At 40.7% G+C, this 13,648-nt stretch overlaps 1 protein-coding gene across 4 annotated transcripts in view; it reads right to left on the reverse strand.

The window, feature by feature from the left end:
• Positions 1 to 5,652: 5,652 nt before the first annotated feature.
• The window catches only part of TXNRD2 (thioredoxin reductase 2), a 51,532-nt gene continuing 43,536 nt past the window's right edge, over positions 5,653 to 13,648 (reverse strand). The window contains exons 16-18 of one of the 4 annotated variants that reach the window (XM_074972932.1): positions 12,224 to 12,321; positions 11,008 to 11,119; positions 5,653 to 9,538 (exon numbers count right to left, since the gene is read on the reverse strand). In XM_074972932.1, coding sequence (XP_074829033.1) covers positions 9,479 to 9,538; positions 11,008 to 11,119; positions 12,224 to 12,321 — 270 coding nt within the window. In that variant the 3' untranslated portion in view covers positions 5,653 to 9,478. Of the gene's footprint in view, positions 9,539 to 11,007; positions 11,120 to 12,223; positions 12,389 to 13,648 lie in introns of those variants that run through there. The other 3 variants (XM_074972929.1, XM_074972930.1, XM_074972931.1) reach the window with 3 other exon arrangements.

Here is a 13,648-nt window from a genome sequence, read left to right on the forward strand (position 1 = left end):
CCGCGCAGTATGATCAAAGGTGATAAAAAGCACTGAGTCGCACTTGTTTAGCCCCTCTTAAACAAAAATATTTAAATAAATATTCCAGATTCCTGTGTGTTTTGAGTTTCTTTAAAGACTCCAAACCCACATAAGACTATTCAACCTCCTGAATAAACCCAAAACAGCTATGGGAACCGGGCTAGTTACATAAGCTTGAACGGAAGCTTGCCTCACTTCATTTAAGTGTGTTTACACTTCAATAAGAAACCAGAATAAAGTAACTTACTTTCAGTAAACAGCCTGTGGCCATTAAACAGCATGTGCTAGGACAAGGTAGCCAATAGGTTTGGACTTTGTCTCTTATAGGTGGCCTGCAAAGGGGACAAATGTCTGTGCCCTTGGTTTTTTTTTTTTTTTCCTCTTTGTTTTTTATGTATTTTAAAGAAGACTGAAAGTCTCCCCGCTTATTTTTCTTACCGTAGAGGCAGGGGGTCTTTATTTCCGTGGTTTTGCTGGAGAACTAGTGGGGTTTTAACACCACATGAGCTAAAGACATGAGCAGTTGTGTGGGGCAGAGCTCTGCAGTCTTATTGTTTAAAATCTTGGGGTTTGGTTTGTTTTTCGTTGCGTTTTGTTAACACCTATTTAACTCAAACACTTAACAAAGAGTTGGGAGAAAAACGCTGCCTGTAAAAGACTTAAGAGCACTGCCATGATGCCTGACCACTGGGCAAGCTCCCACACTCCACACAGGGAAAGCCGCTCTGGATTCTGCTGTTGTTTCTAAGGTAGGCAAACAAGCAGAAAGTGAAACAAAATCTCTCAAGCCTTCAGACATGATTAAAAAAAAAAAAAAAGAAAAGAAAGAGGAGCACTGACATGTTTCAATCTGTTTTGTAGTTAGTGGGTAGAATGTCAAACAGTTGCCTTGAATTGGAGTATTAATACACGGGGTGATCTGAACTCCCCCCCTGCCACCCTGGAATTGCAAAGAGATGTTTGCTTGTAACAAAGTTTTCCTTGGAGCTGCTGGTTGTGACAGGCTGCAAACTTCCAATACCTCCATCTAGTTAATACGGAGAACCTTGTTCCAACAAGACTGGTCTCCATTTCCACTCTTGCCTGAGGGAATATCCAGTTTTCTCACCATCCTGTAACTTTGACTGACGCAATCAGGTTCTGGAAACCTGTCTTGTTAGTTTACATCCCAGCCTTCCAGGGATGATGTTAATTTTCCACTTAGGACCAGCAGTTGTTGAATGTGCTAGATCTTGCCTATAGGAATTAAAATATGATGGCACCTTTAGTACTTAGATGCCGTGTTTAGAAATGCATGGTAGGGACCAGTGCTGGATTGGAACGGAGGTAGATTAGATAATCTAAGGTGGTCTTCCCATGATTCTAAAATAGGATTATAGGCTAATTCTCAAAAGGTGTATTTTTAAGAGAGGCTTTAACCAGTGCTTTGATCCTGGATGATTATTGTTGTAAACGTATAAATTTAAAGATACACAAAACTCATCAGGAGCAATAATCTGTTATAATGGTTGTACTAAGCGCCCATAAAGAGTGGGTACAGGAGCGGTATATTGAGGGGAGCCCTCTTGGCATCCTTTAAATGCCATTTAATCATTACAGAAATCTAAGGTAGTAAGGAGTGACAAACTATGTGTAGAATATTTGTCCAACTCATACAGTAACAATGGCATATTCTTATCTGAGTGCCATTTGGTTAAGGGTTCCATGTCACTTTACAAACATTAAGCCTTTATACCCATTCTACAGACGGTTAAAATGAAGCAGACATGTAAGTGAGATGCCAGTGTCATAAACTAGAGCTTGAACTAGAAACCTGGAATCTTGACTCACGGTCCTGTACTCAATCCACTTCACAAAACTGCCTCCAGGCTACTATCTGAGTTCCATGTGTATTGTAATAGAAGGGTCAGAAAGTCCTTTAATAAAAAGCCTTCTGTAAGACAGACGTGTAATGGCTCTTGGCTTTATTATTGCATGGAACTGAACATGTCAGGTAGGTGCTGAACATACACAAAGTGTCACTAAAATGAGGCATTCACCTCATGCTAGACTGGAGAGGGCGAATGAGGCTGAAAAGGGCCCAGTTAACCAGATAGCCTAGGCAAGTTAATTCCCCTCAGGTGTGGCCTAACTCCTGACTGAGGATGGAGCCCAGCTGAGGAGGAACAGGCAGGGCTAGTTTAAAGCCAGGGAGCTGGCAGTAGAAAGGGGGGCTGGAGCAAGGGAGCCTGCAGTCTCCACCAAATTGTCCCAGGAGTCACTTGCTGCAGGAGCAGCACCTCCTCCTGGCTGCTCTGGAGATTAGCTCCTTCCAGCTCCAACGTCCCCTTCCGTCACTTGTGTGCGTGCCCCACAGCCATGTTCTTTGCGTAATTCAGGCTGCTCCCTCTTTGTGCTTGGACCTCCGGCCAGGTCGCTATGTGTCTTCCCCTTCCAGGGGTATCAAAGTCCCACAGGACAAACTGTCCCAGGCAGTCCTCAAATCCACTGTCCTGCCTGCACCACTTCCCCAGTGGCCAGTAGGGAAACTCAGGCCCACCCTCTACTCCAGGTTCCAGCTCAAGGACCCTCTCATCAGGAACCAAGGTCTGCAACATCTTACCTTGCTACTGTTTCCCTGAGCCTTTTCTTACTCCGCCTCTCTCAAGCTTTCACACCATCACCCTTCTGGGCAGACCCTTCCTTCAGGGGTTGGCTCCCCAGGCTTTCCTTCTTTCTCTCTTTAATGCCCAGAGAGTCACTGCAGACTTTTTCACTGCAGCCCTCCTCTTTTCTACTGCCAGCTTCCTGGTTTTATACTAACTCCACCTGTTCCTTCTCAGATGGGCTTTATCATCAATTCACCTTTATGGCTGAGGAAGAGCTCAAACTGGCTAGTTTTATGCAAAGAGATTTCTTTAAATGGGAAATTTTAGCATGCATGTTATAGATTCATAGATTCCAAGGCCAGAAGGGATCATTATGCTCATCTAGTCTGACCTTCTGTAGAACACAGGCCAGCGAACTTCCCCAAAATAATTCCTAGATTTACGACCGCATGCTGCACAAACAGCGAGGAAATCATATTATTTTACTTGACAGTGTGGGATATGGTGCTCAGTTTTAGCATCAATTTTCTATCCTAACTCCTCCCTAGACTGGCAAGTTCACTATCCTGCCGGCATGCTGACATGGCTTAAGGGTTTCATTATACCCATTAACAATTAGATCATTTTCCTTTGTTCCCCCAACAAGTAGGGTCCCATCCAGGGCTACAGAGCACCAGTAGACTGAACAATGTTTTCTTAAGGCATACACAAGATTAAACACTGTTAAATCTGATGCATAATACCACAACATTGCCAGGGCCTTTTTAACGTTCATGTTTCTCATGGCAAGATGACTGACAAGGGCTACAATAAGGTGCTGAAAGGAATATTTCACCTGGCCCCTCAAACTTCAATGTAGAGGATTAGAACTAAGAAGAGCTGACAATATTGACTGAGTGCTACGATGGAAATATAATTAGCTAGCTGACATTTAATGGACAGAAACGCTCAGAATTTTTCACCAATTAAAGTAATTACATCAGAACCTGTATGTGCTGCCTTGCAAAAAACGCTGGTTTTTAATCCCCCCGATATAATTTAAATTTGGCGCTGGAACCACTGCATGTGTGTATGTTGTGGCTTTTTGCTGGAGCATCATTAGAAAATTCTTGTATGCAATGCTAAAAAACAAAAGTTCTCTTAACACAGCGCGCACTGAGTCTGAAAGAGCAGGCAATGTGTTTGATACAAATAACGCGGCTAAGTGTGAAGTAAGCTTGGAGAGATGAGTTTGATTTCAAAAATCCCTGAATTAGGCCAATATGGGCATATTTTGCTGCCAGCCTTCAGCTGGATGTCTGGCTGTCCATTATGCTTATGTTTTTGAACACTGATTAAAAGCTGCTCTTAAGCGTAAGTCTATTCCTATTTAACACCGCACTTAAGCATGTGTTTAAATCCCACTGAAGTCAATGGTTAATGTTAACTTTAGGTCTATTGGTTGCATTGAGACTTAAGCATGTGCTTAAGGGCATTGCTGAACAGGGATGGACTAGCTGAGTCCAAGATTAATACATTCCAAGGCCAGAAGGGACCATTGTGATAATCTAGTCAGACCTCCCGTATAACACAAGCCATGAACCTTCACCAAAAGAACTCCTAGAAAAGATACCCTCTGAACAGGGACTTGAACCCTGGACCCTCAGATTAAAAATCTGAGGCTGTGTCAATTGAACCAACTGGGCTCATTTAAAAAAAAAAAAAAAAAAAAAGCCAATTTAGCTAGGATTTGAACCTGGGACCTCTCTTACCCTAAGCAAGATATACACACCTCTAGATCAACAGCTATACCTCCATTGCGGCTACCTGTGTGTCCTGGCTACACTGCTCTACTCATGGTAGCTACCACCAGTACGCATACACAAGCAGGGGAATCACAGCAATTGCTTGTAGTGTAGAGGCAGCCTAAATAATGCAGAATACTGAATCCCCAGGTTTAAAGACTAGCCTAATTGCATCAAGATATGCCTGTTCTGTTATTCTTTTCTCTATTTTAATTTGCCACAGGATTAAAATTTTATGTTGAAGCTAGGACAAATGGGTCCAGAAAGCTAAAAGCTACAGTGAAACCTCAAGAGATCAACTGTGTGTGAGTGAAAAGGCCTTTAGTACAGCTAAGTGACAATATTCCTTTTCAAGACCACATCAAGGGCAGAATCCATACGAGAATTAATTTTAAACTAACCAGTTAGAGGTCTGATTATCAGGTAAAACCTAAGTGGGAACTTCTCACCAAGGAGAGCAGACTAGAGATATAAAAGGAAGTTGAGAATGAAACCAGACAATGTGGTTCTTTCTCCTCTGATGGACAGAAGTTCATCGCATGGGCTACAACAACATTCTACTAAAGTTAATTCCTAATTTCTTTTGCAACATGTTTTCTCCTAGCACTACCCATAATCAACTAGTTAGTTTCGCTGTAATGCAGTTTCACTATAATCCATTTTATTTGTGCCTTGTAAACAAGGCAAATAAATGCTTTGTTTAATCCTTTGACTTCCCAGTGTTTCAAGGGAGTTTCCTCTTAGCATGCTTCTTGAAGGCACATCATCATCAACACACATGTATTATGAGCCAATCCGGTAGCTCTCATTACCTGGGCAAGCCATGAGAACATTTGAAAGCATAGTTACAGCGCGTAAGGAGTTCCTTTGTTTTAAATTTAAAATAAAACAAGGTCACCCTGCTGTGCTGTAAAGCTAGAAATCCATTAAAGTTTTCAGGGGCTAGTAACTAGAGAGATTAGGTAGCTGGGAGATATGTCTGTGACTTCACGTTCTAGGCATTGAATTTCATTTGGTGACTGTTTTTAGTTTCCTTACCAATCAGCATCCCACCAACAGAAACATTAGAATAAAAAGGCCCCACTTTTAATTGATGACCACTAGGATGAAGTTTTCAGTATGCACAGACCATGCTTGTAAATTAAGTTAAGCAAAGACATTGCAACATAGTCTTTAAGAAAATCATTTATTTGTCCATAATGTAACAATAAATATCAGAATCATATATAAATATTTAATAGGGGTCCAGCAATCCTCAGACTTGTCTACTCCACTGTGTGGTTTGACACACAAGCCATCATTAGCTGGCACCCCGAGAAGACAGCCTGACTGCATGTATTCATTTAAACATACATTTTCACTTACACACAGAGTAAATAATTTGCAGCATCTATCAGACTTTTCACTTGACATTAGACAGGCTGATTTTATTACAAAAGGCTATCCCTGGAGAGCACACAAGGAATCCACCAAGAAAATAATACCAATCCAAGTAGTTTTCAGTTACTCTGCCTCACTCTTGGTTCTGACACATCAGTGTTTTGTAGCTATGAACGTACATCAAGATTTACTTCAGTGGACAACACGTTGTAGTCAATGAGGACCAGAGCCAGGATGCAATTTAACATGCAAGATCAATTTTCATGGAGTCTATATAAGACCATATTGTGATTCTAAACAAGTGAAAATAAATTGTTGAAAACAAAAAAAGTCTCCCTTAGACAGCTACTTCAGACAGTGATGATGTGGATTAATTTCACACCCCACATAAAATCTTGGACAGTTTCCCACCAGATCTCTTTACTGGTTGCAGTACAGCAAGTTGTTTTTTCCATTGGCAGTCTCATGATAGAAGGGAAATTAACTCATCTCACCTCCTGGGCCTCTCTCTAATGGCACATAATGCACAAAAACTCCACAGGTAGGACTGAGTACAACAGCAACATGGTCCATGGCTGAACCAGTGGGTGCCTGAGTAATGCATGCAAAGGGAATGAGCAATGCCATGGTTCAACACAGAGATCATTAGACATTCTCACACATACACCTTATAACCAATTGAGGGCTGTTTCTCCTAGCAAGATCTCTGAAAACCGAAATGCTCTAGGTGAAGCAGATAATATGTCACAGCAGCTGAGAAAGATCAAATAGGTTTTGCTCTGAAATGCTCAATATTTAAATCAACTAAAATATTTTGAAAGAATTTTAAAGTTTACTGTAAGCTTTTTTTTTTTTAATTGCTCAAAAATGTACAGAGGTGTTTTGGCTCCAATATTATGTTTCCGCAGGATGTCCTCTTTTACCAAAGGAGATAGGGAGGTTTTGACTACGCGTGTGTGAACATGACACTTTCAAAACATTTTTTATGAAGGGAGTAGCAACAAAAAGGCAGTACACCAAATACATTTCCGTTCCCAAAATGTTTCCTTTCACCTGCAAGTCCATAGACTTGTTCTTAGTGGTGACTCAAGCAAATCAACAGATGTGATGAGAAATGCAGAATGCTATATTCATTAGGCAACAGCGTTTGATTGAACCACTCCTCTCTTTTATGGACTATGCAATACAAATCCTAGTTTGAACATGCTACTCTAAAATCTGTAATGTTAGGAGTCACAGATCTGGGAAGCAACTTATCCTTAATTTGTGTGTATGGTGCAGTTTGTTTGTTTGTTTGTTTTTAGGAAAAGCCGCAATAGCTGTGAATTGTATCTTGAAATTCTAGCTTTGTGAAACCAACTTAGAAATATTGTAACCCGTCATATACAGCTTTTACTTTTATGTTTCTTGAACAGCAGTAGGAAACCTATTTGCTCTTTCTGTACTGCTAGGGTATATTATCTGCTTCACCCAGGATCAAGACTTAATACATTTATAACACATTTAAGATTTACAGTGTCAAACTTTGGAAATGAGGCAGTTAAAACCCCACAGTGCTGGTTCTGTTTTGTTTTTAAAGTCAGATCCCTGAAAGGAATTTATTGTAATACCACCTTGATGGTGTGTTGATAAGTACTATTACACTTGTTTTGATAATGTCTGCTGAAGCTTCAGAGTTTTTCAATAGCTTCTGGGGCATGTGCTATACAATTCTGGTGGCAAGATACGTTTTAAACTTAAATTAAATCCACCACTTGTCTATAGTATAACTCTCAGTGAAATAGTAAACTAACAAGGTTTTAAAATGGACAGTCTAAGAAAAAAGTTTCAAAGATATACACGGTCAGCGAACTGTTTTGAAGAACTTTGCAATTAACAGGGCGAGGATGGCTAGGAAACTGTCAAAACTCGTTTGCAAAAATAATGCTGTTTAAAATACAGTATGAAAGACTGATTTTTATGGTGTCTTTCTAAAGAATGGTAACTAACCCCTCCCCTTCCTACATGCATTGTTTTAAAGGGTAGTGAGTAAATATGTGATTGCACTTCTCAAAATACAGTATTAGCAATAAATTGCTACTTGAAATGAAAATCTGAGGGTTTGTGTTTTTGTTTTGCCTTTGTCAGGCTGCCTATTTAACAGTATTTGGCAAAAGCATCTCTGCTATTGGATTTCTATCTTGTTTTTATATTGTCACATGTTAGTCAGGATCTCCCCCTTCTGGCCAACATGAAGAAGCAGCAGCTCACACTTGTTGAATGCTTTCTTCCTACAAGAAGTTTGGGCAATACGCTGAAAGAACAGTTTGCAGACAGGTATCTTAAGGTGAGCTCTGAACAGGTACATTGCCTTTCTGGTTTTATTTTTAATATAATGCAGTTCAGATCCCAACTACCACAAGCTAATTGTGAGAGTTACAGCAGTTTTAGTTTATCAATGAAAATCTATTTTAAAAAAACAAAGATCGTATACACCCACTCCAATTCATGTCAAATACTTGAGCTGTGCGAACAGCACACACAGCGTTCTATGTTCAATTCCAATTTTCAGTATTGCTTACTATTTGGCATTGGAGTAATAATTTGTGTGATCTGCCATTTCAATCTGAGCTGAAATTAATTGGCAATTTGAAAAATGTGCAGGGAAGTTCTCACCAACCCCAAAGTTCTTTCTGTAAGTGTTTAAATGGCAAAATTTCCTCATTTCTAAAGGAATTCTATGAGCTTCCACAATGACACACACTGCCTATGCCAACAGTGAACTTGCCCAATAGTGTAACAACCCTAATGGTCACTTTATATTCTCCTCTATTACCAATTCCTGTACATGGTACATTTCCCTGAAACACTGAAGGCTGCTTACCTACTGCTGTATGCTTTGGGATCTGTCTCCTGTCAATGAGCCCTGACTTTGAACTCTTGTGATTACCACCAGTAGGGAGCTGTATCGCCAGAGCTGAGAGGGAATTATTGCCCGTGTTCTCTATTCACTATCTGAGACGCTGGTTCAGTTCAGTGAGATTTGGACATCATTCCTCATGGATGAATTCTTGGGGGAGGTCAGTAGCAAGGTGTTCTATTGGGAAAACCCTGGCTACGGAAGTCACACATTCACTCTCAGAGAGCTCCAAATATCTGGCATCCTCTTCACCTCTGTTTCACAATGCATTTCTCTGAGGGATGACATCCAAGTGGGATTAATTTGCCAGTGGATGGGAATGGTTAGTAGTGTGATGGCCACTGTTCCTGTAACAAAGTGACATCCATTTAAGTTTTACATGGCTTTAGATGCCAAGTGATGGGCAAGAAACATTTTGATGTACAGAAAATGATGACTTTCTCTAGCTCCCAGCAAGACAAAGGACACAGGTACTTCAGAAGTGATGCTTTTTAACATAAATCTTATTTCCTGAAGGTTAAGTACTGCGTTGATTTTAAATATGTGTGTGGGCAGTTCGTAAGGTAGGTACTGTATGGCTGGGATTGTAAAATTTGCTTTTTGTTGTCTACTGAAGGAGTGATACCTAGGAAACCTTGACTGCAGGACTACGATTACCAAAGCTGTGTCAGTTCAGAATGTTCTTTTTCCTTCTCAGTTCTACTGTGTGCTTTTAACTTCGGTCCAGGGATTGTACTTAACCTCAGCAACCTGTGACCTTTGCATCCAAACCGGAGCGCTTTGTGATATATAACTTGGTTACTTCCTCAGCACAGGTAGGGTGAATGCCAACTGTCTTCATCATCTGCGCATACGTAGCGCCACATCTACCAAAAAAAAATGAACAAAGTCATACTCTGTACACATAACACATCTGTAATGGCACAAAGCATCAGACTGGGTTTACCTTATTCTCTTTTTCTAGAGTAATAGCCAGTGGAGAAGTTACATTTGAAGCTATTGTCCAAAAAGCAAAGCAGAGACAATTACCAACACAACCATAGTCTATGAAGGTACTTACGTGGTAACCATTCAAGGATTTATCTTCACAACATTGTGAGGTAGGGAAGGATTATTATTCTTATTTTTATAGATGAAGAGTTGAGGTACAGAGAGATTAACTCATGTGCCCAAGGTCACATAGTGAGTGTGGTAAAGCAAGGAACTAAATCCAGATCTCATGAGTCACAGTCCAGTTTCTTAACTACAAGACCATCCTTTCAGGTATTAAAACATTTGCAGATGGACATCAGGTTTTCCTACTGGTAGCCATGTAGGAAAAAATCATAGTTTGGTTTGCAGGCAAAAATCAGCTGAAAGAGAGATGAGACTGCCCTCTCAGAATATCAGATGGTGTATGGTGCTTACACTTGCAATTTCCTATAATGCAAACAAGAGAAAACTCTCCAAAAGGTACATAGCATGCATCCATGGTTTCCACTTCTGCACCTGCCAATCCTACTTGCTTAATTCCTTCAGTCTTCTGACCACAAAAGGCTTAGACCTAGATGACCTTTAAGGGTTTGTCTACACTGCAGCTAGGAGTGTGCCTCTCAGCCTGGGTACCCAGACTCACACTAGCTCTGTGCGAGCTAGCACACTAAATTAGCAGTGTGGATGCTGCAGGGCAGGAGTTCAGACCAAGGGGGTTAGGTGGGCTTGGATGGTTAGCCTCAGCTGCCATGTCCACACTGTTCTTTTTAGCATGATAGCATGAGCAAAGCTAGGGCCAGTCTGTCTTTCCATGTTGAGAGGCACACTCCCAGCTGCAATGCAGTCATACCTAAAACGTGCCACTATTCCTGTCAAGTCATTTTCTGAAAACGCTGCAACATGATCAAAGATCTAAATTTAAGTATTGTTTCAGGCTGGAAAAATTAGATACTGAGAAAAAAGGAAGAAACCTTCACTAGTATCTCATATGCATCGGCGAATCCCTGTAGGATAAAAATCAGCAGAGACCACACGTTACCAGAGCACAGATTATTTTGGCAGGGGACATCCTTTTAAATGGGGGATAAAATAAGAGCTAATATTTGATCAAGTGAAATGGCAGTTCAGACTTACTATGCCTGTACTGTACATTATAAACCCAAGACTTGTGAAATACAGCAGTATACCAACACCAAGATTTGACCTTCTGAAAATCTGTTACTGTGGCTAGAGGCAAGGCAGAAAAGTGCTCCAGTTTCAAATACTTCCTTTGCATTGGTTATTTTGGATAAAACTTCAAAACGATAACCTCCTAAAAAACGCAATACTAGAATTTCTACCACTGGCAACTAATGAACTACACATATGTTGGAAATATGCATATTTGGGGTATACTGCAGTCAACAATTTCCAAGATATTCCTCACACGATACTTGTGGTCCTGCTGCCTTAGTCCTTTCTGCTTTTCATTTATGCTACACTCAGAAGTAAAAGCCAACAACGCCATAATAATATGGTGATGACATTTAGGACAACTAGCTGACATTATCCTTAGGAAAAAGTTTCTCAGGGACCAGAGTTTGCCTTCTTCATAAAATAGTATGGCGTTCGGAACTATACATTTAATCGTTATAATAAACATGTCTGAAGATGCAAGTCAGTGACAAAGGGAGGAATGAAAAAAGCATTCGGGCACATCTCAGATCTAGCGGTGATGTTCTGCACTTTAGAGAGAGGACTTAGGATCGTTCCTCAAGCTAGGAGTGAAAAGGCGGCAGGGGACTCAACCCAAGAGGAGAAAGTGCCTCACTATCAATGAAAACAAACTCTCATTCTACATCAGACCGATGGTTCACCTAGTCCAGTGTCCTGTCTGTCTCAGTGGCTGGTACCAAACATTTCAGAAGGTGTAAAATCTCCATATAATGGGAAATTATGAAAGAACTTCCCACACATAGGAGAAGCTTCTTCCTCACCTTCTCACTTAGCAGTTGGCTTATGCCCTGAAGCATAAAAGCTCATATAGGGCTCCAGGCAATGAAGGAGTTGTCTAGTCTCATTTAAGTCAGATGGTGGCTAGACTTGAATCAGGATCTGGAAGGTGGCACATTTAAAGGGTCGAGATCCTTAGGAGACTCGACTGGTATAAGGAGGCCCCTCATGGACAACACATCAAAGTGAACTTTTTTTTTTAAAAAAAAAAGAAAAGGCTTGTGCAGGTTTATAAAACCATTTCCTGCTTTGTGGGCGCAATGCTGGGAAAGGCTTCTCTGTCATTCTTTGAAGGAACTAAACTTAATAGGTGGACACTCAAGTTGACTTTTTGGTGTAACAATGCCTGGCCAATCATACACTTTGCCTAAGTTGTTCCTTAACTATAGCCATTATTTCTTTAACTAAATCCAGTATATCGCAATGAAGAACGACAGTATTTTAGTGAAAATATGTGTAATACTACATAAAAGTAACATAAAACATCGATTCTTTATAGAGTTGCCAAAATTCAGCAGATATATTTTATACTCTTACAATAACTTAAAAATCAGGCTTTAAAAGTAGAGCCATTCCTTTGTACTTACTTTATTCCAAGAGCAAATCCTTGAATCACTTCACCTGCATTTGGTCCAATGAAATGAAGGCCAATGATCCGCTGCTCTTTTTTTCGCAGGCATACCATCTGAATGCAAAACATCATGGGGCATGAAGCTGGGCTTCCCCAAAGTACTAGTTCAGCCGCCTATCCCCTATGGAGCAAAGCATTTAACCACAGCTTAAATCCCACTGACTTCACTGGGATTTATACATGGGCTTAAATGATTTGCTGAACTGAGATTTTAATCTACATTCCCAACACTTCAGGCTTCTCTGTGGCGCATCCTGCAGACTTTAGCGAGCCATCAGTAAACAATGATTTAAAGTAAGTGACGTGCTTTGTGGTTTGTCAGGTGACGTCTTACAAATGTCCTTGGTGGTCCAATACCCATCCTAACCTCATTTTGACCCAGATTGGCCAAGTTAGCACTTCTCTGATCGAGATACAGGCTGGTCACATAGGAATTCTTGGCAGCTGATTAGCTGAACTTCCAAAGATGGTCACCATTGACCACAGGTCATCCCGTGCCATTATAATTCAGTCAAAGAACATTTATGGCAGCCTGTCTGGCTAGGTACATTTACCATATATGCAAAGTGACTTTTTTTAAAGTTAGTCAAGCCCAGGAAGGAGCGAAGAGTGTTGAATCTGCTGTGGGCAATTAAGAGTGTGGAGGCCTGACTCACTGAATGCTCACCTGTGTTCCAGAACAACGTTGGAAAGTGGATTATACAGGACAGCATCTTAGCACTTTCACTCTAAGACTAGTGACAATCTCCCTATGTAGCTGAGCATCTGTATCAGGCACTGAATCGCCACTGGTCCAAAAGGCTCTGCTACGCATGTCAGCCTGGACTGTTAAAGGCTGCATAGGGACTGTGGATTCATTCATTCATCACCGCTGTATAACAGCAGTACTCCTGATAAGACATTCCTTAATATTGAAAAGATTGTAAACAACAAAAAAACCCTCACAGAGGTTCAAAGTCAACTGCAAGTTTAATGTTTATTCACTTGTTTTGTGGGAGAGTTTAATAAGCATTATCTGCAAAGTGACTCTCAGCAGATATTGTATCACTGCCATCTTGTCCTCAAATACTGAACTACCATTACCTCTATCTAAACGTAATGGCTGAGAAGAAGTAATGACACTTCACTTCTTATGCTGGACATGACATTGATAAAAGCAACCTAACTGTTTTTGTAGGTTGCATTTGACAAAATGTATAGAGGGAAATCCCTTCAACTATCAGTGTCTGGCATATCCTAGGCGTAGGGTGTTAGGAGCATAATACTTTGAGATGGACCTATTAGGTCAATACATTCATCCCACTGCAAAGGTAGAAGTTAGTCCCCCCTGACATAAAAATGTACCAGATATTCCACTGATACTATGCTTCATCCTAGCCAA

Source organism: Natator depressus, chromosome 15, assembly GCF_965152275.1.
Source record: "Natator depressus isolate rNatDep1 chromosome 15, rNatDep2.hap1, whole genome shotgun sequence".
Lineage (NCBI taxonomy): Eukaryota > Metazoa > Chordata > Testudines > Cheloniidae > Natator > Natator depressus.